We start from the raw sequence: 25,322 nt of genomic DNA, 5'->3' as shown, positions 1-25,322 counted from the left end.
TTTTTCAGTCACTTTAACTTCCAGTTAAAATTTATTCTGGGAAAGAAAAACTTTCTGGCTGATGCTTTGTCATGGTTACCTCAGGACCTTGACCAGGTGGCAGATGTGGTTGGGACTGTTCTCACTGAACCACAACTGGGCTTGGTTGCTGTCACTCGGAGCCAGACCCGTGCGCAGGCAACCCCGCCCCCAGCCCAGTCTGGGAAGCGGAAAGTGCAAGTTCCTTGTCAGTTACAGAAGGACTTTCTTCAGGCACTGAAATCTGACACTTGGTTGCTAGCTAATAGAGACAATGTTTCTTTTGAAAATGGTCTGGCACGGGTGGAACACCGCCTTTATGTGCCTGAAACTTTAAGAGCTGATGTTTTGCAGCGTTCCCATGATGATAAACTTGTTGGACACTTTGGTTTTGTCAAAACCTTGCATTTGGTTCGCCATCAATTTTGGTGGCCAACCTTAAGACCCGATGTAAAAGACTATGTTGCTTCCTGTCCTGTTTGTGCCATGTCAAAACGAAAAGGGGGGAAAACACAGGGGCTTCTACAGCCAGTGGCCAGCCCATCCCGCCCCTGGGATGAGATTTCTATGGATTTCATTGTGGACCTACCTCCCAGTCAGAAGAAAACTGTCATTTGGGTTGTAAAGGATTTTTTCTCTAAACAAGCTCATTTCATTCCATGTGCGTCCATCCCATCAGCCCCACAATTAGCGTGCCTATTTCTCCACCACATCTACCGCCTCCACGGTAGCCCCTCCCATTTAATTTCTGACTGCAGCACATGGTTTACTTCCCAATTTTGGAAATCATTTTTAAAATTGATTGGCACTAAACAAGCACTGTCCACATCGTCCCATCCACAGACTGACGGTTCCACTGAGATTTTAAATGCCACTCTTGAACAGTTTCTTAGAGCATACATTAACTACCATCAGGACGATTGGGTGGAGTTGTTACCTTTTGCTGAAGTTGCTTACAACAATGCTGTCCATCAAAGAACCGGACAAACCCCTTTTCGCGTGGTTTCCGGTCACGACTTTGTTCCCATCCCTGAACTGCCACAGCCCCCTTCCCAAACATGTTCTGCGTCTGACTGGGCTGTTAAACTGTCTGATTCCTGGCCAGTAATTCAACAAGCTTTGGCTGATGCCCAGGCTGCTTACAAGTCTCAAGCTGATAAGCATCGTTCTTTACAACACGACTTCAAAGTTGGGGATCAGGTGTATCTATCTACTAAATTTATCAATCACCTCAACCCTCTAAAAAACTTGCTCCCAAATTCATTGGTCCTTTTCCTGTTGTTCATCTTGTCAATCCAGTTACTGTTAAATTGGAACTGCCTTACAATTTGAAATGCTTGCACCCTGTTTTCCATTGCAGCTTGCTTAAGCCTGTGCACCACTCACCGCGTTGGCACCCTCAACTTCCTCCTCCTGCTCCAATTATGATTGACGGCCAACAACACTTTGAAGTCAAGGACATCGCTGATTCTCGCAAGCTTCGAGGCACCCTGCAGTATCTGGGCCGATGGAAACACTTTCCTCATCCTGAATGGGTGTCTGCCCACCATGTTAACACTCCTGATTTAGTTAACCGTTTCCACCTTGCTTATCCTTTGAAGCCTGCTGCTTAATGTATTCTTTATTTGGGGGGGGGGGCAGTATGTCATGTTCACTGATTCAAAGTAGTTTATACATCGTAATGTTTCACATGCCATGGTGCTGATGCACATTTCTGATTGGGAGGGAGCTGCTGTGAGACCTTGTACCAAGCTCTGTATGTGAAATCAGTACAATGGAATTTGTTTGGGTTATTTTCTCTGTTCAAGGACTTTTCCCACAGACCATCAGAAACCGTTAGGAGCACCTGGGATTGTGAACTTGAGAAGATTCTACGGGGGGAGGGATTTCATTTGCCCCGAGGGTTTTTAGTTTGAATTTGGCATGCTTTCATCATTCTCATTTTTCTCTGTGATCCTGCATACTATTCTTTAATACATCAGATATCTTTGAATTCCTACTCATGAGTCTGATGGTGTTTTAGAATAGGCAACCATTACAATTGGCCCCTTATGGGTTTTAAATCATGGGTGTCTGCAGCCTGCTATTTTCTTTGGAAGTATCTAAGCCCATGACTTCCGGTGGGGACATGGCTGACTGAACAGCTGTGCCTGTGGGCTCAGTGGGCAGAACTGACAATACAGCAGTTTTTTCGGGCTCAGGCAGGTTTTTCCTGAAGCCCAGGAGCGTTTTTCCAAAAAAAGGAAAACACCTGGAATCACCCCATCTGTCCTCCGGATGGCTGTTTGCAGCGAGAAGATCACAAACAGCAAGTACGAACAGCCGGGAGTCTGGGACATCACCATTTCCAAGCCACACTGTAGCCTTAAAGGGACACCAAGACCAGCCACCCCATTTCTTTCCACAGCAAGGAGAAGCAGGTTCTCTTGGTGCTTATTGTTATTTTTGAGATCAATTTTTTTTCAAAAATTCTTTTTAAGTTTTGGGCTTTGTTTTCCATCCAAATATTAAGGAGGATTGAGAGTAAATAATTATCTCCCTGTTATTTTTGTACTAAATTTGAAGATATTAGCATTTTCCTACACATTGAATCAGCTGTTTTGAACTTCCAAATTTTCTGCTTCTACTTTCCCTGGGGAACTGTCTGCATATCTCACTTTTGCTTATGTAAACACATTTCAGAATTATTTCATATCTTCGACTTCCATTGGTTAAGATCCTAGGAGGCACTATAATCTGCGGGAGACATGGAGGATTTTAAACACTTTCTCTGACTTCCGACAAGATTTTAAACAGATTATTTCTGACTCCTACCAAGTTTCTATGCAAGGCATTCAGGAAATTGTGGAAAACATGAGGTCTAAAATGTGTCATCTGGTTGGGGATGTCGTGGATGAAACTGAGGAATTTATCAGCAACAGAAATGTCTCTTCTAAGAATGAGATTGGGACTTCAGTTGAAAATTATTTATTTATTTATTACTCAAATTTAGCCACCGCCCATCTCCCCCAGAAGAGGGACTCTGGGCGGTTTACAATAAAATCCCACACGAAACATAAACATTAAAATCACATAAAACAGTTACGATAACACACAATAAATAAATAAAATCCAAGAGAGATGTAAAATCCAAGCTGGTGGGAGGGACTCTAGGGTGCGAGCCATCCCCAAGAATGGTTATTCACTTTCCCACCCCAGGTAAGATGGCAGAACCAGGTCTTCAGGGCCTTCCAGAAGGTCAGGAGTGAAGGGGCCTGCCTCACCTCCGGGGGCAAGATATTCCAGAGAGCGGGGGCCACCACAGAGAAGGCCCGCTTCCTGGACCCCACCAGATGAAATTCTCTTATGGATGGGGTCCATAACATGCCCTCTCTGCTTGATCGGGTGGGGCAGGCCTGTCCTAACAGTCAGGAACCATGTTGAGATGAGGAATATGTCTCTAGTGTTTTATTACTGCTACATTAGACAGAAAATCCTAACAAACTGAAGAAACGTGGGAAAACCCAGACAGATAAACCCCAAAAGTCAAGGCAGGTCTGTTCTGTGTCTCTTTGAATGGCTGCTCAACTCCTCACTACTACGCATGCGCTTTCCCCCCTGGATAGGGGCCCCCTCCTGCTCACCATCAGTGCTCATGACAGGGCCGATGTAATGGGGATGAGACGGTCCCTCAGGTAACCTGGCCCCATGCCATGTAGGGCTTTAAAGGTAATAACCAACACCTTGAATTGGACCTGGAAGCAAACTGGCACCCAGTGCAGCTCGTGCAGCAACGATGTTATATGTGCCCACCTAGGGGCACCAAAAATAGCCTGCGCAGCTGCATTTTGGACCAGCTGAAGCTTCCGGATACTCTTCAGGGGTAGCCCCATGTATAGCACATTGCAGTAGTCTATATGGGAGATAACCAGGGCATGAGTGACTGTTCGGAGGGCTTCACGATCCAGGAACGGGCGTAACTGGTGCACAACCCGAAGTTGCGCAAAGGCCCTCCTGGCCACGACTGCCACCTGCTCTTTGAGCAGGAGTCGTGAGTCCAGGAGAGCCCCCAGATTACGCACTGAGTCTGTCTGGGGCAGTGCCACCCCATCCAGAACTAAAGATGACAGTTTCCCGGAAGATGAAGCCCCATCAACCCACAGCCACTCCGTCTTACCAGGGTTCAGTTGAAGCCTGTTGTTCCCCATCCAGACCCCCACAGCCCCCAGACACTCGGAGAGGGCAGTCACTGCATCACTTACCTCACCCGGGATAGAGATGTATAATTGGGTATCATCAGCATACTGATGATACCTCAACCCGTGGTGACGGATGATCTCACCCAGTGGTTTCATGTAGATGTTAAACAAGAGAGGAGAGAGAACCGAACCCTGCGGCACCCCATGATGGAGGGGTCGAGGGTCGGATCTCTCCTCTCCCATCACCACCGACTGGGACTGGCCCTGGAGGAAGGAGGTGAACCAGCGCAGAACCACGCCGCCCACCCCCAACTCCCTGAGCCATCCCAAAAGGATACCATGGTCAATGGTATCAAAAGCCACTGAGAGGTCAAGGAGAGCAAGGATGGATGCACTGCCTCCATCCTGCTCCAGCCAGAGATCATCCATAAGTGCGACCAATGCAGTTTCTGTCCCATATCCTGGCCTGAAACCTGACTGAAAGGGGTCCAGATAATCCGTTTCCTCCAGGACCCTCTGGAGTTGTAATGCCACCACCTTCTCAACCACCTTCCCTAAAAAGGGGAGGTGGGAGACTGGACGAAAGTTGTCCAGCACAGTTGGGTCCAGTGATGGCTTCTTGAGGAGAGGGCGCACCAGTGCCTCTTTAAAGGTGACCGGGAACACCCCCTCACTCAAGGATGTATTTACCATCGCTTGGACCCAACCACACGTCACCTCCCAAGCTGCCTACACCAGCCAGGAGGGGCATGGATCTAAATAACAGGTGGTGGCATTCACAATCCGGAGGAACCTGTCCACTTCCTCGGGTCCAACCAGATCAAACTGCTCCCAGATAACAAGGCTAAAATGTTCCCTCGGCATCTCCACAGACCCTGCTTCACGCATGGAGTCCAACTTAGACCGGATCCGAGTGATTTTATCCTGCAGATGCTCAGAAAACTCTTCCGCACGGCCCTGTAGGTAGATCACTGGGCCCACCTTCCCCAAAAGGGTACGTGTGATCTTAAACAGGGCTGTCGGATGGCAATTTGCAGATGCAATAAGAGCGGAGAAATACTGCCATTTCGCCGCTCTTACTGCCACAAGGTAGGCCTTAATAGCGGCCCTAGCTTGTGTTCAGTCGAATTCGGTCTTTGTCTTCCTCCAGCAGCACTCTAGGCGTCTCTTAAGCCTCTTCAAAACTCTCAGCTCCTCCGTGAACCACAGGGACTGTCGGGTTGGATGAGGCAAGAGAGGCCGCACAGGCGCGATCCTGTCCAAGGCTCCAGCCACTTCCCTGTTCCAGGCAGCAGCCAGGGCCTCCGCTGGACCATGCAGCAGATCCCTGGGCACCTCCCCCAGCTTCCTCTGAAACCTCACTGGGTCCATCAGTCGCCGGGGGCGGACCAATCAAATGGGTCCTGCCTCCCTGTGGAGGGGAGTGGCATAGGAGAATCTCAGGGCCACCAGGGCGTGATCTGACCATGACAATGGGGATAGATGTGGCTCTCCCCTCAGATCACGTTGCCACTGCTCCGACAAAAAGACCAAGTCCGGAGTGAGCCCACTGTCTCAAGTTGGGTCCCGAATGATCTGGGACAGGCCCATGGCTGCCATGGTAGCCACGAATTCCCGAGCTGCCTCCGAGGCACGCCCCAGGGAAGGCAGATTGAAGTCCCCCAGAACCATAAGTTTGGGGAACTCCACTGCCAAACCTGAGACGGCCTCCAGCAGCTCAGGCAGGGAGGTTGCTGCGCAGCAGGGGGGATGGTACAGTAGCAATACTCCCAACTGTTCTCGGGAACCCAACTTGAAGAACAGGGTCTCACACCCGGCAACTTGTGGGGCAGGGCCCCTGAAGGCCATAAGAAACTCTCAGATGACAACAGCCACCCCTCCTCCCCTACTCTGGTATCTCAGCTGGTGCCACACCCGAAACCCAGCTGGGCACATTTCTGAGAGGGCTACCCCCCCTTCTGAGCCCAGCCAGGTTTCAGTGATACACACCAGGTCTGCTCCCTCCTCTGCAATCAAATCACATATGAGGGGGGCTTTGTTGTTAACTGACTTGGCATTAAGCAGCAGCAGCCGGAGACCAGGGCCCTCAAGGATCTGCTGTCCAGGGCCCGGGTCTGAACTCGGAGGGCTGGAATACACCACTGGTAACAAACACCGGGGGCGTCTTCCCCGAAGATGGCCCACCCTCCGGTTCCCGTCATAGCATCCCCGACCCGTCACCACCTTGATGATATACCCTGCTCTATAGCCCCCAGAATTTCCAGGCCCAGTTGCCTCCACTCCCAGACCTCCAGAAACCCTGGGTGGAAATAAGGGTCTCCTCCTCCACTCACCCATTCTCCAGAATCAATCAACAACCGGGTAATGGCCAGCCCCGCAGCACACCAGCTCACACTCTCGGCACTGCGGGAGTCTAGCCAGAGCTCCGCACACCTACCCTGTGCCCCCCTCAGCCTCTCTCACTGGTCAATGGGGAGCACCCACCCATTCCTGTCCCCCCCCCGTCTCTCACACAGGGGGTAGACACTCTCTCACGCACAAACACAAAACTCTGGACCGAATCTCTCACCCTCGGAGGGGAGTACCACACCCACACAGGAGGGACCCTCTTAACTGCCTGCCGTCTCTGGGCAGGTTAGGGGATGACTCGCACCCACAACCTAGCCTCCCCACAAAGTCTTCCACCAGGAGGCTCTGGTGCGGAATCCACTATCCTGGAGACCGTTGTTCCACCCAGGCCTGGCTGTCCCATCCAGGTCTTGTCGCTCTGCCAGTCCGCCACTCCACCAGCCACTGCTGGGGCCCAGCCTCGCTGCCCAGGACCAGGGCCCAAAAAAGCCCCAGGCCCACCGCTCCTCACCACACACCGCAGAGTCGCCACGACCACCAAGGCCTGGCCATCCCATCCAGGGCTTGTCGTTCTGCTGGCTCACCACTCGGCTAACCACTGCGAGGCCAGCCTCGCTGCCGAGGCCCAGGGGCCAGGGGCCAGAAAAACACCAGGCCCACCGTTCCTTGCCACAAGCTGCAAGCCGCAAATCGTTGTGAGCCCCCCAAGCCTCGTTGCCGAGCCGCCGAGCCTCGTCTGGGACCGCAGAGACACTCAGGCCACACCTCCACGCCGTCAAGGCCGTCGTGTTGCCCAGCTCCAGCCCGTTCAGCTTGCCGCACCAGCCCGCAGGCCGCAGAGTCCACCAGGACCTCCCGCCGCCCGCCACGGCCCCTCGCTCACTGCCAGTCCAGGTATTGAAGTCCAGGCTGGGAAGACCAACAAATCTAAGCCCAGGCTATTTAATTTAAGCCCAGGCGATTCTTGTCCACCTCAGCCCCATCAGTAGCAAGCTGGGGGGTTGGCCAAATGGACCGAAAGAGCTGAAAGCCCCCGAAATTCTGCAGCGCTAAGCGGGAAGGAGCGGCAGCGGCAGCGTCTCCTCCCGGCCGCCATCTTGGGAATTAGCTCTCCGATGTTATAGGTTGAGGTTGAGAATTTACTGTGATTCCCTTGTGGTGTAGAAGAATAGAATGTATCAAAATGTGACAGAGGTGGGGCTGGCAGCACAAACTCATCAGGATCAGAAGCATGACCATCTTTGAAGAAATTAAAGGGAGAGATTGAGTTGCAAGCCACAAGTGAAATTGATCTTCTGATGGAACGCCATGAAAAAGAAGGGGTTACTATGTATGGGAGGTCTCCTGAAGAGAAGTCGGAGTTTTTGAGTGCGGCAGTTTGGCTGTTCGATTTTTTAAAGAAAAAAGCTCTGTGCGCATTGTGGGGATATGTAAATGCTCTGAAAGTGGGATAAGGGTTTAAGAATATTTATCTGGATTGCTTTTAGGTTTGTCTGATTTCATTTAACAATTTGGATTAAGATTAAGGTATAATAAAAATAATACATGTCTGGTTTTGGGTTTAATATGATTAAGATTATTAAAATTGTTGTATCATCAAGTACAATGACAGACAATTTATATGTTTTTAATTTGATCTTTATTATAGTAGACAGGAATGTATAGAATAGTAGTAGGAAGGAAATAAATAAATGTTATCTTTGCGGGAGAGTTGACTAGGAGGTCTATATTTTTTCTTTTAATATAAGGGGAGGGAGCACCTGTATTTAGTGATTTTTATAATGTGCCATTGGAATGATTTATAGAAATAATGTGATTTTGGTTTAATACAGAGTAAGAGATTGATTATGGAAAATTGTTGTATATCCTTGCTGTTAACAGTCGGAAGTCACCTCTTTTTTTTTTCTTTGTAGTTTTTTATTTTTCTGTAGCTTTTATCTTTGCTTGAAACTTAATAAAATTCTTATTAAAAAAAAGGAAGTATCTATGCCCACCTGTCCACCAAAAAAAATAAATAAATTCACCCTAGCACTCTGGAATGCCATCTAGCAATGATTGGCCATCTGACTAGAGACCAAATACAGTTCAGGACAACTATCCACAAAGTCCCCATGCATTTGCATCAACTAACAACAACACAACTAAGCACAGCAATACAAAATAATAAAATTCAATATCAAGATATTGATCAATCCAGTTTCTTAAATTAAGATTGCAACTAAAACACAGAGCCTCAGTAAACTGAATGTAAGCTACAGTATTTCAGATCTTACCTTGTTAATCTGTTGCCAAAGAATGCACTTTTCTATTCTCAACACATCAGCTATGTCTAGGTTATCTTTAAACAGGGAATTCAGTGCTTCTGTAATATCATCGATCAATGCGTGCAGCAGTACCAAGATAAGCTTGATAATGTTGATTATTCTTTGCACAATACCTTCTGTTGTGAAGAGAACAAGCATATTAGGTGTGTGAGAAAAGGTGAGAGTCCAACTGCATTCCAATTCTAAACACCCCTTAGAAATTTGCAAAGCTTGGGCCATGCAAATCTAGGATCACCACACCTTGAATCCATCCTGTGAATTACATTAAGACACTTCAACATCAGTGCTTTAAAGCAGTTTGTGATCAGCTCCAGACCCAAATGCTCTCATATCATTGTCTATAGTCAGCTACAATAATTAGTTTCTGGCTCTGCTCCAATTTATTATAAACAACTGCAAAACTGGTATTTTCTTTTCAAACATTGTAGATCTGGAATTTTCTTATTCCCAAGTGAGAACTTGCATCATCTTATCTTCTTGCTCCTGTAATGTACCATTACTCCACAGCCACCAGAGGTTCAGTGTCCTGTTCCTCATCTCCTTCTGTATTCATAAGCTAGAACTTAACTCTTCCCCCTCCCCAAATGCAACTGCTACACCAACATGCTGTCATGGTGAAAGCTATTGGGAAATTGTCCAATTGCAAAATTGCCAATCTGTCAACACTTCATACACCCATGCAAAAACAAAAAAATCAGAAGAGCACCCTGAACTTGTGACTTCAGGCCAATGCTTTCTGTGGAAAGCTCAGTGTTGCAGTTGTAAATGTAGTGAAGTTTCCACCTTTCCATCAACAAGAATTTAAATTTATTTTAGGTGGAGAAGTTTCCAAAATATATTAATAAGGCGTGGGAGATGCCTTAAAATATAGTATTTCCCACTTCTAACCAGTCATGGTACAACCTAGTGAAAAAAATAGTTGTGTGTAAGTATCTCCTACCTCTTCTACCCCCTGCCAGTTGTTCATGTTTTTTCTCCTCCTCCTCCTCCTTTTCCTTTCTTTGAATCCTGATTTCATTTTGCCCTCTCATTCTTAGAGCTGATTTTGAACTGCTCATCCAGGCTTCATACACAAGCTGCAAAGAACACAGATTCTTATTCAGCAATGGCTAACTTGGGGCAGAATTAGGCTGACCATACATCCCATTTTGAACGGGACAGTCACATTTTTTTAACATTTCCAGACCATCTTGTTGTTTTAATATAAATGTCCATTTGGTTCTGTTTTCTTAAAAACCTTACTTAAAAATTTGAAAGTTCCCACGAACCTGTCAGAATGTAGTCTGATTTGAGTGGAAGGGAGGGGAGCTCAACAGAAATGGTCGGAAAAAAGCCGCAGAACTCAACCCGCCGGGAAACTTAAAAAGAAAACAAACAGGATCAGCTAATAGGCGGTGATCAAAGGGCAAGCCAATTGGCTCCTGCCTTGAAATGGTGGGAAGAAAAGAACATAAAAGCACAGCCAGAGGAGGAATGGCTTGTCAGGGACAACCGTTCACTAGACTCTCCAGCCCAGCCTTGCCTCTTGCAAACAAAGAAATCTGAAGATTCCCAGCCCGAGAAAACTGGAGATGTTCCTGCCTGCCGATCCAGCCCGATGCCCAGCCCTGCCCCGTTTTGCCATCCCAATGTCCATTTTTAACCCTGTCCTGTTTTGCCATTCCAATGTCCCATTTTTGTCTCAAGGAAATATGGTCAGCCTAGGCAGAATACATTAAATTATTTCCTATTGAATTTCTACCTGGCTTTTATTTTCAAACAGAAATTGTGGGTTTTGTAAAGGAGCCAAAACACAGAACAAAAATTGATGTACTGAAAGAAGATAGAACCTAGTAATCATGAACTCCTTCTGTTAGAACCATCCAACTTTGAACCCAGCTGGAATTCCACCGTTATTCTTTCCTTGTTGCAGCAGGCAATAACACCTTTTTGATCATACCCAGGCTTGGAAGCCAGGCAAGGTCAGATCAGACATAGTTAGGATGATCTTATACTTAGATGAGATTAGATACCCGGGAACTCCAAGTCTATTAACTATACTGGAAAGTTAGGGAAAAAATCTGAAAAAGTTATGGCAGTCATGCTATCGCCAAGAAAAGTGCATGAATCAGTACATATAATCACTCTTCTCAAGAGGCTATTGCTGGACCCAACACAATTTTTGTCCAGTCTCCAACCTTCCCTTTTTGGGGAAGGTTTTGAGAAAGTGGTTGGCTTGCAGCTCCAGAGGGCCATGGAGGAAGTAGATTATCTGGACAGTTGGGATTCAGACCCAGTTGCAGTACTGAGATGGCACTGATCTTGTTCGGCAATTACCTTTGGTGGGCTCAGAATGAGGGTAGTGCATCCACCCCTCCTTGATCTTTCACCAGCTTATGACCCCATCAGTCATGGAATCTTTTGGGATTGGTTCAGAGGACCAGTAATGGGAGACACAGTGTTCCTGTGGTTCTTTTCCTTTTTCCAGAGTTGATTCTAGCTGATGTTAGTATGTGGAGAGAAATCAAGCCTGGGGCCCCTGTTATGTGGGGTTCTTCAAGGTTGTAGAACCTCTCCCCTCTCCTATTTAACAACTACTGAAGTCACTAGGGGAGGTCAGCCACTGAGATGGGGCAAGGTATCATCACTATACATCTCTGCCCCAGGCCAACTAAGTGATCCCATCAAGGTCCCTTCCAGGTGTCTAGAAATTGTGGGAGCATGGATGGGGAGGAACAAGCTCTGACTCAACTCTGGCAAGACTGAGTAAATGTAGGTTTAGAGACCCCCAGATGAGGAGGTTGTCTATCTTTATCTCTGAATGAGGTTGTACTACTCTGGATGAAGTTGGAGGGCAATTTGAAGGTCCTCCTGCACTCAACCAAAGATAGAAAGGCCTTTGCATTGGATAATCTTGTGTACCAGTTGCCCCCATTTTTGGATCAGGAGGCCTTACTGTAACTGTAGTGCACTCTATATGGGACTACCTTTAAAGAGCATTCAGAATCTGCAGCTGGTTCAGAAGGCAGAGGTGTGGGGTTCCAGGTGCAATTTAAGACACTGATTATCATATATAAAGCCCTACATGGCACAGAGCCAGGTTATTGGCAGGACTGCCTTCTCCAATTGTCTCTCAACCTGCCAGAACCAGCAGAGTTGGCCTGCTCCAGGTCCCATCAATAAGTCAGTGCCATCTTGTGGGACCTAAGAGTCATGCCTTCTCTGCTGCTGTGCTTGCCCTGTGGAACACATTCTCCTAGAGGTCCAAATGACCTCAACCCTATTGGTCTTCCACAAGGTGTTAAAGACCTGGATGTTCCCACAGGCATTTGGGCCAAGTGGTTGAGTAAGACCCATTGGTTAGCTGCTTAGTTACTGTTACTTACTGTAGAATGGATTTTTCAACCCCAGGTATATGATATATTTTGTTATATTGTTTGATAAACTGTTATTGTTCTTTTAATCTTTATACACTGCCTAGAATCACCATAGTGAGATGGACAGCTGTATAAATTAAACAAACAAACAAATAAATGTAAAGACAGCCATCTTCTTAATTATTACTGAGCCCTTTCCATTATTCGTCATATAACTTAGTTTTCTAGATTAGAGTTGTACAGTACTATGCAAAGGAGGCAGAGAGAGCTTATGTTGTATAGGATTGTAATCTTACAAAGCCTGAATGAATAAGAGTTTTTGCCTACCATTTAAAAATAACTCTACATGCCTATGTGCCACTTTCATTTGCTCTCATTCTACAAGAGTCCCTTCCCCAACCCAGCTCTTTTTTCCCTTTCAGAAATTGGTCACACCTGCAAAGCTGTTTTCTTTTTAAAGGATTCTTTTTTGTTCTTTTCAGAGTATCCATGTTCCTTTTCTTCTTTTTCTTCTTCTTCACTATCTGTCTCAAAAAGGCAATAGCTCCCACTTCGAATCACTGAAATTGACAGGGGATGCAGATATTAAAAATCTCTTGTTGAACTCTATGCCACATGCACAAAACTCAGATTCTCAACCACATTTTAGTTCCTCAAAGATTGCAGCTCCACTGCCATGTTACTTACTCGCAAATACTAAAACCAATTAGAACAGCTTTCTACCTAACCTGGTGCCCTGCAGATGGAGCTGACTTCAGCTCCCTTCTATTCAAGCCACTTGTAGTCCAACCCATCAGAAGAAAATCAGGTAGGGAAGAGGGGAAACAATCATTCTTTTGCCCAGACATTTCACAGTAGATCTACTGCCCTTGCATGAAACAGGCAGGACTATATATAGTACCTGAAGATGACGCCCACCTTTTTTTTGTAAGTCCTCTGCATTAGAAATATTTTTTAAAACTCTATTTAATCAAGGACATCTTTCTGATCAGCCAAAATGTTTTAAACCAATTTGTCTAACTCATTGTTCATGATTTTGCAAGCCTAGCAGTAATTATTCAACAGCATAAACATCAAACAAACCATGAAGGACAAGTTGAAAGGACAGAAGGTTCTGTTCAAAGGAGACAAAAGGTAACACCAAGGGAGTAGACCTTTCTTTAGCATTGTAAACACAGGGGATGTACCTGAAGTGTGTGTCACCCATGGCTGCCACCAAGTCTTTTTGTTCTCTTTTTCCATCTTGCTGGTATCATCTTCTGCAGAAAAGACAAGAAGAATCACTCAGTAAAAAGTGCCTTAAGAAGAAGTAGAGAAACCTTCCCCAGTCTGTCACTCTCCAGACATGTTGAAGCTGTAATTCCCAGAATTCCCAGACTTCATGACTAAGCATGGGCATCCACAGGGTGAGGGGGCAAATGTGAATGACATCATCACACAAATACTGTGGTTAACATAGCTGCAGCAGTTAACAGCGGAATTTGCTGATGCCGTCATCACACATGTACTTTTAGTGTCGTTGCATTTTGCCATAAACACTGTTGTGTCCAAGGCCATTCCAGCTTGGAATTCTGGAGTTGTAATTCAAATCTGGAGGGCATTGATTGGATGATGGAAATGGGAGATTGATTCTGATAGTTAACAGTAACCTAAAATTGTAAAGAACTTGGTACTATCTGGGACCAAGGAGTATGCTGCTTTTTTTCCTGCTGTATCATTCCTGCTCAGCTCTTATCAGTGGTGCCAGATAAAAGTGAAACAGACATCTAATGTGTTCCTTCCAAGCAAGACCATTAGAGACCAAGAACCAACCATGGCTTCTAATTCTGGCTTATTTGCAGAGGAATTAGATGAAGTTCCTGTTTTTCACTGTAGGTGCAGCAGCAGCAGCCAAGTGGGAGCAGTCAAACGGTGATATCAGAAAGTTGCCTGGGTGTGCCAGAGTCCCTGTGATTTATGGTTTGCAAACATGAGAACACGCCCCTTCAAACTCATACGTGATGCATGAAGAAAAAGCAACACACAGCGTGGCTATGTGTGCTAAGAAAAAAACGTTTTGTTTTTTCAAAAATTGGAACCAATTGCAAATGGTTTTGCAAATTATTTTATCGAAAAATGAAGTATAAGTTTTTCAAAATAAACTAAAATAATATTTGTTTACTTTATACGAAATGTTCAGCTGGGAAGTAGCATCTAGCTGATCTTGGCTGATCTCAAAAAACTAATCAGGGAGACGCCTGTTTAGCATTTGCATGGGAGTTCACCAGGAACTCCAGGGCTGTAGACCAGTCTGAGAAGTTGAAAAAAAAATGCCAGAAAACAATGGCAAACCACTTCCATATTGTTGCTAAGAAAACTACGTGGATGTGTTCATGGAATCAGCAGGAGTCAAACTTTACTAAAAAGAGATTTTAGAAGTGCAGTTGTTCACACGGAACAGATACTTTACGTGTGAGAAATATATAACCCAAATGCATATTGCATCCAAACTTCTGGTTATTTAAATGTCTGGGATATTCAAAATTTTCTAAGCAATAAGGCTGCATATGTGACGTTTTGTAAAAAATTTGGGTTTTTACCTGGATCCTCCTCTTCTTCCAATTTCTGATCAGACTCTGCTTCTAGCACATTTTTCTCCAAGGAACTTTGTTTTTTTAATTTTGGTTTAATCAGGTCCACCCTAAAAATTCACAAAAGAACGGATGGTTTCCTTCATCCCCCTCAAAAGATTTCATTTCTAAATAACTCATGATACAGTTTCTTCACAAATCACACCGGCAGCTGGACTTGGTTAAACTCTTCTCTCCAGGTTCAACTCTAATTTAGTATAGGCAACCCACAGTATTTCCCTTTTACTCAGAAAACAGTTTGCTTTATTCTAAGCCCAGTTCTGATCATGTTAGTTCTGATGATATATATGAGAAAGCAGTGAACTCCTAAACCCGTCGAAGAGTTCCCCAAACCTTGTAGGCTAGTTTTCCTGAATGAGCTGCTGTATTCTGCCTCAATGCCTCCTTCCTATTTTCTTGATTTGGGTGTAGTGGCAGAAGCAGCAGGGAAGTCTCCCTAGAGCAGCATTTCTCAACCTGGGCCACTTTAAGATGTGTGGACTTCAACTCCCAGAATTCCCCAGACAGCCATCCCAGATGCCAGGGATCCTGGGAAATGTGATCTTTCCCAGGATTTCTAACTCCACTGTATGTCACTCAGAGCTTTTGGGAGGAGAACTAATACCCACCATACTTGTCTTGGATCAAAGCCTGAAGATTAGCAGTCTCTACATTTCACATTCCCTATCTGGAAATCATGAACATCATTAATTTCAGCCCATTCTTATCCATGTTTACCAAGACTGAGATGCACTAGAATTTATTTGCAAGTAAGTGAGCAAAGAACTATCAAGGATGCTTTCATATTGATATAACTGAGATTTTTTAAATACTATGCCAGTATTTAAGGAGTTATGATTTCTTTCCTCTCCCTCTTTTGCAGGCTTCACTTGCTTGCCTATACAGAACCGAGCATATATTCTTCCCCTGAAGCCTAATGCACAGGAAGATGTCTGAAATCTGCCTGAGCTTATTTCTTTTCCTTATAATATCTACCACAATTCCATATTTGTGGACCTGAGGGTCATCGGGGATCATCATTTCCATCTAGCATCGTTAAGTTTATCAAGCCCCTTTCACAGAGAACACTGGGGGGAGTATTTTAACTCACACCAGCTGTAGGCATTTTTTTTGTAAAGAAGTTGTTGTGATGTGGATTTAAACATGCAGACTTCTTTGGACCACCGAAGACAAAAATAAATATGTATTTTTATTTGTCAGCTGTCCAGAATTGCACGGAATGTATCTCACAGATATATGTGTTAATTGCAAGGGATGAAGGAAAAGATGCCACAAAAAAGGATTTAGGAAAGAAAGACAAGGTATCTATCCAAGGCTTCTAGTCACAAGGAACAATCTGATTAGAAGCTATCCAACCCACATTGGTGACATTAGTGACATTGACATTATTGAACTGAAACTTTCTGCATACACTACTCTGCCTTTAAGCTGAAAATCCATTGCCACCTTTTCCCAATCGAGAACAAGAGAAGAAAATAGGTTGCTGTTCCTCTCCTAATAATTCCTAGGTAAATTATTTGATGAAGCTGTGACTAAATGAAGGAACTTACTGCCTTTTCATGATTTCCACTGATTTTCTATTTTCTTCCACCCGAGAAATCACCTTTTTTTTCAGTTTCAACTCAAACATCTCAGCTGTTCTGTTTTGAAAAACAAGTTGGAACAATCTTTCAGAAATTGTGCCTTGGTAGATCAAGGATCTAACTAATCCAGCATCACTTTTTTTTTTTTGCTAGATTAGAATGCTGGCCAGGAAGCTGCCTCTGTAGGAACCCATAAAGAGGGCAGAATGCTGAGGGCCTGCTCTATTGATAATATTTGGATGTGTACTGCCTCTGTATGCAAATGAGCCATTTAGCTAATATTGCTAACATCAGATGAATCTACAACAAAACATTACAGCATGGAATGCACCTATTCTCTTTTTGTCCATACCATGTGGCTTTTTCTCCCCTTCTAACAATAATCAGCCAATATTCCATAATTCCATTAAACATGCCCAGTCTGTGCTGTTTTGGGATCAACTCCCCTTAATTTTGGCAACTGGAAAATGGAACTATTACGTAGTCAGGCTGGACCCTCCAAATATGTTGGGATTGAAATTCCCAGAATTTCCAGGCAGCATAGACCGAAGTTCCCTACAATTAATGAGAATTTCAGGTATTGCCATTCCAATAGATTGAAAGATCATTAGGTTGAAAAAGCAACTTTAGAATTTAGTTAAGTTTATTTCAGACAGAAGAAAAGTTATACATCAAACCATTTATGTACATATGTATGTCAACCCATTAAAAAAACCTGCATCCATTAATTATCAGCAATTTATTAGACAATTACATTCATAGGAACTTAAATTCTACAAAAGCTTAGAATAATACTTTCTAAGGATCGTGAAGGAGTCAGTTTCCTTCATGCATAACAACCTAATTAAAATATGAAGTGAAATTCATTGTTGGAAGGTTGTTTTCCTTTATATGACAACTGGAAATAGAACATGTTAGCAACCAACAGTGCTGAAAAATATAAAATTGAGACCTAATCAATTCACACTTCTAAAAAAAGCTATCCCTTCTTTTTAGAAATTGTGGGAACTATTCCCGATATTAGGAACCCACATTTGCCCAGGAAACTTGTATAGTTAAGAAAAAAGCATATTAATTGGAAGATGTTGGCCTGAAAAATCACCACAGTCCTTGCTCAAGCCTGTGATGGCTTTTAATCTGTCATGTGATCAGAATGACACAGTCACCAATTTCTCCAGTAACTTCAAGAAAGGCTTAAATTGGACAATGGAGGATAACTCTAGGGCAAGGTTCAAGTTTTCAAGGCACTAGACCAGTGTTTCTCAACCTTAGCAACTTTAAGACATGTGGACTTCAACTCCCAGAATTCCTCAGCTAGCCATTCTGGCTGGGGAATTCTAGGAGTTGAAGTCCTCACATCGCAAAGTTGCCAAGGTTGAGAAACCCTGCATTAGACATTTTAATAGCCTGGTTTGTTCCATGTCAGTTATCTGCTACGTTAGTTGCATCAATTAATCATCCATCTTTTGCTTTGTTTCCATCTCCACTTACAATAACCAAGTGCAATATTGTCATAAACTTCAAATATAGTTGATAAATACCTGGAGGCTAAGACCTTTGCAGCCTTGAGATCTGTCACAATGTAGAGGTAATAGTAGCTCATAAAAACTCTTCTCTGGATCAGCAAGAATGTGAAACATATTGCATCCCACATGATTCCTGCTTCATTCTTGGGCAATTCACATATCTCATTCCTAGGTGGATCTGTGCAGAAGGAATACACACAAACCTCTTTTTCTAGGTCATAGGATGGAAATGTAAATCATCCAGTTTCCTTACTAGAAGGATTATATTTTTCTTGTTTCTGCTGTTGTTATTATTATTGTTAGTACAATTAACAGATTCATACAATTTGTGTTTTGTACAATACAGTGTGAATATGTGAAGACCATGAATGAAGCTTTGTTTTGCAGAGATAACAAGGATAACTCTGGCTCTCGAAAGGGGGGGGGGGAACACAAACTGTGGTTTCTCTTTTATTCTGTAAAATAAAACAAATAATTTATATCATATCCTATGGATAAAATTCCACAAAGCCTAAACTCTATCCTATTGTTAAGTAACTCCAACCCTCAACACAGAAGAGATGGTCCAAGCTATAACCTTACACACATTTGGTTCATGTTACAGCGTCCTTTCTATTGAGTTTTATTACTGGTGACTATAAAGATACATTCATGCTGTTTTCTTGTTAATGATACAAAAGTGATTTACCACTGCTTTCTTCTAGGATTTTTTTTTTCAACTTCCCAATCTAGTCTACAGTCTTGGGAGTTCTTGGTAGTCTCTTACTCAACCTTGGTCTGGTTCCAACCTTTATTAACTTTTCAAGGTTAGCTATGAAACCCTTTTGATCTGAGTTCAAGAACTTTCTTTTCTGCTTAGGCAACAGAAATCTCTTGAATCTATAGAACATATTTATAAAAGGAAAAACCTATCAGCTGAATCTTGTATTGTAGGGTTACGTTACTATTTTTGTAGGCCCTCATAATTAGATCTACCAGTGGAGAAGTTTCTAGCCATCTGCATAAATTGGATTTTTTCTTATCCAGTTCAACAGGAGCACAACAGATGAATGAGCACAGGTGACTACTTTAAGAATAATGTAAGAACGGTCTTATTCCAGATTAGAATTCTTGTCCATCTTCCCCCAAATTATCTACTGTAACTGGCTGCCACTTTCCAAGGTTTTTCCGAGGTCTCAGGAACAATTAAATCTAAGATATTTTGCATGGAAAGCAAACACTCTAATATTGAATTTCTTCCTAAATTGGTTGGGAATTAGTAAATAGTAATTATGATTCTACACAGATTGTCTGATTGATTGAGTGATCGATCGATTGATTACTTAAGCCTCTTTGCTGTTCCAGTGGGTCTAACTCTGAACAAATTACAGGTCCTGCATACAATATATAGGATTAAAAACATACATAGTAATATTCAACAAGGCATCTTATGTCCTCATCCAATGTAGAAATGGCATCAGATGCCTTAGTTTGTCTGGGAGCTGAGGGTGAAAACCTACCACAAGTAACCGGAAAAAAATGCATCTGGAGAAATATATATATATACAGTTACTTGTGGTAGGTTATACATACATGCATGCACACGGGCACACACACACAATACGAAGATTAGGGGAAAAAAGGAATGAAAAAACTTTCTCCCAATTTCAGACCTGCAACCTTCTATTTATATGGCAAGAATTATAACCATTGTGCTATTAGCATGCTCATGGTAAGGAAAGTTGTAAAAGACATTAGAAAGAAAGAAGGCAGCTGGAAAATATTTTTAAGCTGCTTGTTGTGCCTGCACATAGGTGCATTTTGATGCCTTAACTCTGTATGCATAAATTGTGTGGGTTTGGCTTTGTGTATATTTATCATTAACGACAAGCTGGCCTTGAGGAATCCAAGGCTGGAGTTAAAATCGCTGGAAGAAACATTAACAATCTCAGATATGCAGATGATACCACCTTGATGGCTGAAAGTGAAGAGGAACTGAGGAGCCTTATGATGAAGGTGAAAGAAGAAAGTGCAAAAGCTGGTTTGCAGCTAAACCTCAAAAAAACCAAGATTATGGCAACCAGCTTGATTGATAACTGGCAAATAGAGGGAGAAAATGTAGAAGCAGTGAAAGACTTTGTATTCCTAGGTGCAAAGATTACTGCAGATGCTGACTGCAGTCAGGAAATCAGAAGACGCTTAATCCTTGGAAGAAGAGCAATGACAAATCTCGATAAAATAGTTAAGAGCAGAGACATCACACTGACAACAAAGGCCCGCATAGTTAAAGCAATGGTGTTCCCTGTAGTAACATATGGCTGCGAGAGCTGGACCATAAGGAAGGCTGAGCGAAGGAAGATTGATGCTTTTGAACTGTGGTGTTGGAGGAAAATTCTGAGAGTGCCTTGGACTGCAAGAAGATCCAACCAGTCCATCCTCCAGGAAATAAAACCAGACTGCTCACTTGAGGGAATGATATTAAAGGCAAAACTGAAATACTTTGGCCACATAATGAGAAGACAGGACACCCTGGAGAAGATGCTGATGGTAGGGAGAGTGGAAGGCAAAAGGAAGAGGGGCCGACCAAGGGCAAGATGGATGGATGATATTCTAGAGGTGACGGACTCGTCCCTGGGGGAGCTGGGGGTGTTGACGACCGACAGGAAGCTCTGGCGTGGGCTGGTCCATGAAGTCACGAAGAGTCGGAAGCGACTAAACGAATAAACAACAACAACAAATCATTAACAGGCTAAATCTATCCACCACAGGATAACCATTTCTTCACTGAAGGACCATAGTCTACCACCCTGGTCCCCTGCAGGTTGGTAGGTAGATGACTTTGACTTCCCAGTCTAGGGTTGAGGGAAAGGCCCCAAAGCTAGACATCTGGCTTCTGTGCCCAAGGGAGGATTAGAACTTGAATCTCTCTACTCCTAGTCCAGCACCTTCACACACACACACACACACACACACAAACACAGACGGATGTCCAGGAAGACCACAAGAAGTAAAGTAATTGCCAATTGCTTTCCTGGTAGAGAAAAGTAGATGGGCACAGCAGCAGGGGAACTGTCCAATGGGAGGATAGGGTAGCCTGCAGTCCAGACTGAATCCCTTGCAAGTTGTTGCCAAAGTGTCTTAGTCCAGACATGGTTTTTAAAAACCGGCCTAGCATTATGCCATCCAAAGCACAAGGCAGGAACAGCTTAAATGGTAAGTGTGGCTATATTCTGAGGCTCTGTATTCAGTAGCATAGCTCTGACTATTGATAAAGGAAAAAGCACTACCTTAAGTGTGGCAGAGGATGAAATGTACTCAGTTTGCCCTTTAAAATGTTGGATACATCCTCCCCATCCACTAAATTGTTTCTTCGTGGTACAGAATAGCAGATATCACCTGGTGTCCCACTTTCCGTCTCTATTCTACTGCTGTTACGTACATGGAACAACCAAAGCCTGCTCTCTTTGAGATAGAAAACGTAAAATTACTGTTATTGTTTTGTGTTAACCTTGGTTGCCAATAGAATGTATGGCACTTAGTTGTGATTGCTTATAAGCCTGAGAAAATATAATAATAAAATACATGTGATTCTCTTCAAGAAACATCTGGAGTGCCTTGCAGCGTAAAAACTCTCTTTTTAGGGAATTGCTTCTCACTTACCTATTTCATATCCTGGTATCGTGCAGTACATAGCAAAGATCTGAATTAGCCAACAATGATTTATTTGTAATTTATTAAGGTATGCACATGCTCCAATCTGTAGGAAAAAAGGAGGGAGGAAAAAGAACAATTTAGCAGGGATTAGGGACCCAGATCTCTCTCCTGCTTCCCTCAAGTGGATGGGAGTAAAACTGGAGCTCTGCCCTTAATGATCAAAAATCTGGTAGCACCTTTTTGTACTAACACGTGTTATTAAAAGGCATATAAGTTTTTTAATGAAAGGTGCAGCTCACTTCATAACATGCAAACTCACAAAAGCTTATGTCTTTTAATAACACGTGTTAGTACAAAAAGGTGCTACCAGATTCCTGATTTTTGCCCCCATAGACTAGTGTTTCTCGACCTTGGCAACTCTAAGATGTGTGGACTTCAACTCCCAGAATTCCCCAGCCAGCAGTTGAAGTCCACACATCTTAGAGTTGCCAAGGTCGAGAAACACTGCCCTGGACCAACCTGGCTCTCCTCCTACAGTGCCCTTACTGATGTCATCCAATTCCTGAAGGATCCTTAAAGCAACAGCATTAATGCTCCCAATAGCTGCTATTGGCATTAATGCTCCCAATAGCTGCTCCACGATAGTATATTCAACTTAAGCATTTCTTATTTAGACTTTCTGTTCCTGAAACCAGTGCTGCTTCTTAAACTCTATACTGATAAAAAATCTTGGAAAACCTGACTAGGGTTCCCAAGCCAATAATTTATTTTGTTAAGACATTGAAGAAAATAGATAAAACTGACATTAATTATTTATACAACTTTTGGAATAACATACATGTATGAGCTATGCCAACCTGTTCCTTCTAACTTAAAAAAATACCCAATTTTTCAAAACGGAATCGTTTCAAGCCCCAGAAGCCTTGTCAAAGACAGAATTGGCTGCAAAAGATGGGACCTTTTGAACATTTTGAAATTGGTTTGAGCTTTTAACTTCCCAAGTGACTGAAACAGCTGATTTCATACTTGAAATGGGTCATTTCCATTTCAAAATGAGAGTTTTGAATTGGAAATTTTTGTATACCCCTATCACCAACTATTGCATATTATCATAAGAATTCTCCTCTTTGATTAAACAAACACAGCAACTTCCATTAAGGTTTTTTTTTCCAGAATGCCTCTTGGAAGTTGGACTTAGAGGCATCTACAGGGGGGATCAAGGAAGGACAAATAATATTAGTGGTGTTGTGATGCAAATTCTACTCTCTTCGTAAATACATCATAACATACTGTACTTGTAAGAAAGGGGCAAGGTTTGCGTCATGACAACACAATTTCATTTTGATGAGAGCAGGCACATTTGCTTGTATTAGTAACTCCTATCAGCTCAACTGTTGGCTAGGTTTGCTGGGTGACGGCAAGGCTAGATTCAGTTATCAGAAATAACCATCTAATGTGTTTTTCTCTTTTAGATTTTGGAAAAGTACGTTGGAAGCTGCATAATCTCAACATCTGCAACCAGTTCTACTGTACCCCATTAGAGTTATGAGCAGTTTCTGATGACATGGCTCGTTCTACAGTGAGTGCATCTACTTTGTCATATCATTGCCAGAATTACAATGTATTGCATTTAATTTGCCTCTGGATCAACAGTGGTTCCAGACTGTACTACGTAAGGCTGTGCCAAAATATTGCAATTTCTCACACTATCCCTAAAAAGAGACTTAGGCTTGTCTTGTTCAACCTTATTCTTAGAACGCTTGAGAATTTCCTTCAGATTTCTCTTCTTGGTATTTTGGAGCCTAGTTAATTTTGGAGTTGCCATGTCTTCTACTGTTGTTTTCTGCTGCACAGCTTTCCACCATTCTGGAATGTCCTTAGCCACCCTAACATCTCAATCTCAAAGATGCCCAATGGGAGAAGTTTCTTAATGATGTCTGCCCTTGGGATTTAAATAAGAGGAGCCATGGAGGTTGCAGATCTCTGGAAATCAGTTTGTATAGGGAAAAACAGGACATCCATACCTACTTCATATCTAAAAAGAGCAAGAGCATGGGAAATTCACCAAAACTCTTTTTTCCTTTGAAAGAAAATTTGAAAACAAATTTTCTTTCATCAAACTGAAGAACTGGTAGAAATAAATGCAGAAGAATTCTTCTGAGGCAGTTCACAATAAAGAGACACTTTTGCCCAGCCTCAGTCAGCTGATCACAAATATTAACCCACTACATACAGCAAGAAGGTTCTTTGCCGTTATGACCAAAGTAGTGTATGCAATCAAGTAATCCCATCGTCTAAGAATGTCTCTGATGGGCTTCAGCTGAAGGCTTTGTCCAAAGCGCATGAAGTAGAAGCAGGCGATGAAGTAGCCAACACAGAAGATGCTGATCCTGGCTGTCCCAGTCACAAAAATCAGGCAAAGGACAATCCAGAACAGGTACCTGAATATAATCACTTTCATCAGATCCAAATAAGTTCTGTTCAGAAGAGAATAATAAGAGTAGAATTAAAAGGGAAACTAAATGGTATAGTAACAAGGAAATAAAAAACAGAATTGGCTACAAGTTCTAGAGAGAGTGGTGGCTGAGTTCACCCTCTATATTAAGCCACTTTGTTTATAACTAAGGTCTCTTGGGCAGGGCCAGCTTTAGGCTGAGGCCAGGTAGGCACTGGCCTAGGGCCTGAAAGCTTAGGAGGTGCCAATGCTGCCACACCTTACAAATTATTCTAAAAATAAAAGACTTCACATTGACAGAAGGTGGCGTTGTCAGTTGTCGTAGCCCAGGGGCACCAAACACCCTTGAGCTGGCACTGCTGTTGGGGAAGAAGGAGGATTTGGAAATCACAGCTGTGATTCCATACCATATTAAGAAACAACCCTAAATTCCAATAGCTGTACTTGCTAGGGATTATGAAAGTTTTAATCCCACATATCTAGAGGAGAGTACATTGGGAAGTTGGTCTGCTTCCTGGAGAAAACCCAAACCTATGGGCATTTTCCTTCTTTCCTTACCTGCAATGGATAAAGTTTGGTACCCGACTGAATTCCCTGAGATCTGCTGGGCCCAAATTTTGATTAATCTCTGTGTTATCTCCAGCTTGCAGCTTGACTAGAGGCTCATCCTCATCTTCAAAAACTTGCCATTGGAGGGAGGCAAAAAGCAGAAGAAGGAAGTCATCTGCCATAAGGAAGGAAAGATTTTTTTAAAAATTTGGAAGATGGTTTCACTCTGTGTTCTTACTGTAACATGTTTCTCCAGAAGGCGACTTCAAGCATCTGCATGTATAAAGAAACACTGTCATATAAAAATGTCACCATGCTATCAATTACGAAAAGGTCCATGCTCCATAACACTCAAAAACAAAACCTGCCACAGAATAACTGCAGCAATGGTTCTTAGAAGCAGCTCTGCTAAAAGTTCTCACTTCTAGCAGCTGCTTGAAATGTACAGGCTAACCAGGAGAAGCAAAACTAACTTTACAAAGATTCACTAGCACAAGATCAAGCTGGTTTCTTCAAGGCTGAGAAGACATAAACAAACGGATGCATAAAAAATCTGGATAAGTGTTCTGCATGGAATTCAATATACAGTGATATTGTAGGTAACTCTAACCCTTCCTACACCTTCCCTATTTTTTGCCACAATACTGCACCCATATTTGGAATTTTTGTTAAGGTGCAGTTCATTTGAAATGCATTCTGAACTGGGGAGAGCCTGCACTAA

General features: G+C 43.2%; 1 protein-coding gene across 1 annotated transcript in view; it reads right to left on the bottom strand.

Annotated features, from left to right (window-relative positions):
• LOC134493995 (piezo-type mechanosensitive ion channel component 2-like) overlaps window positions 1-25,322 on the bottom strand; it is an 80,971-nt gene that overhangs the window by 27,577 nt on the left and 28,072 nt on the right. The window contains exons 15-24 of the mRNA XM_063298860.1: window positions 24,611-24,776; window positions 23,831-24,074; window positions 21,604-21,700; window positions 17,980-18,142; window positions 16,406-16,495; window positions 14,805-14,905; window positions 13,413-13,484; window positions 12,661-12,785; window positions 9,810-9,945; window positions 8,819-8,985 (exon numbers count right to left, since the gene is read on the bottom strand). Of these exons, the coding sequence (XP_063154930.1) occupies window positions 8,819-8,985; window positions 9,810-9,945; window positions 12,661-12,785; window positions 13,413-13,484; window positions 14,805-14,905; window positions 16,406-16,495; window positions 17,980-18,142; window positions 21,604-21,700; window positions 23,831-24,074; window positions 24,611-24,776 (1,361 nt within the window). The remainder of the gene's footprint in view (window positions 1-8,818; window positions 8,986-9,809; window positions 9,946-12,660; window positions 12,786-13,412; window positions 13,485-14,804; window positions 14,906-16,405; window positions 16,496-17,979; window positions 18,143-21,603; window positions 21,701-23,830; window positions 24,075-24,610; window positions 24,777-25,322) is intronic.

This window comes from Candoia aspera, chromosome 3 (genome assembly GCF_035149785.1).
Source record: "Candoia aspera isolate rCanAsp1 chromosome 3, rCanAsp1.hap2, whole genome shotgun sequence".
Lineage (NCBI taxonomy): Eukaryota > Metazoa > Chordata > Lepidosauria > Squamata > Boidae > Candoia > Candoia aspera.
Note: the sequence above shows the minus strand (reverse complement) of the source record. Positions and strands in the feature narration are given on the sequence as shown.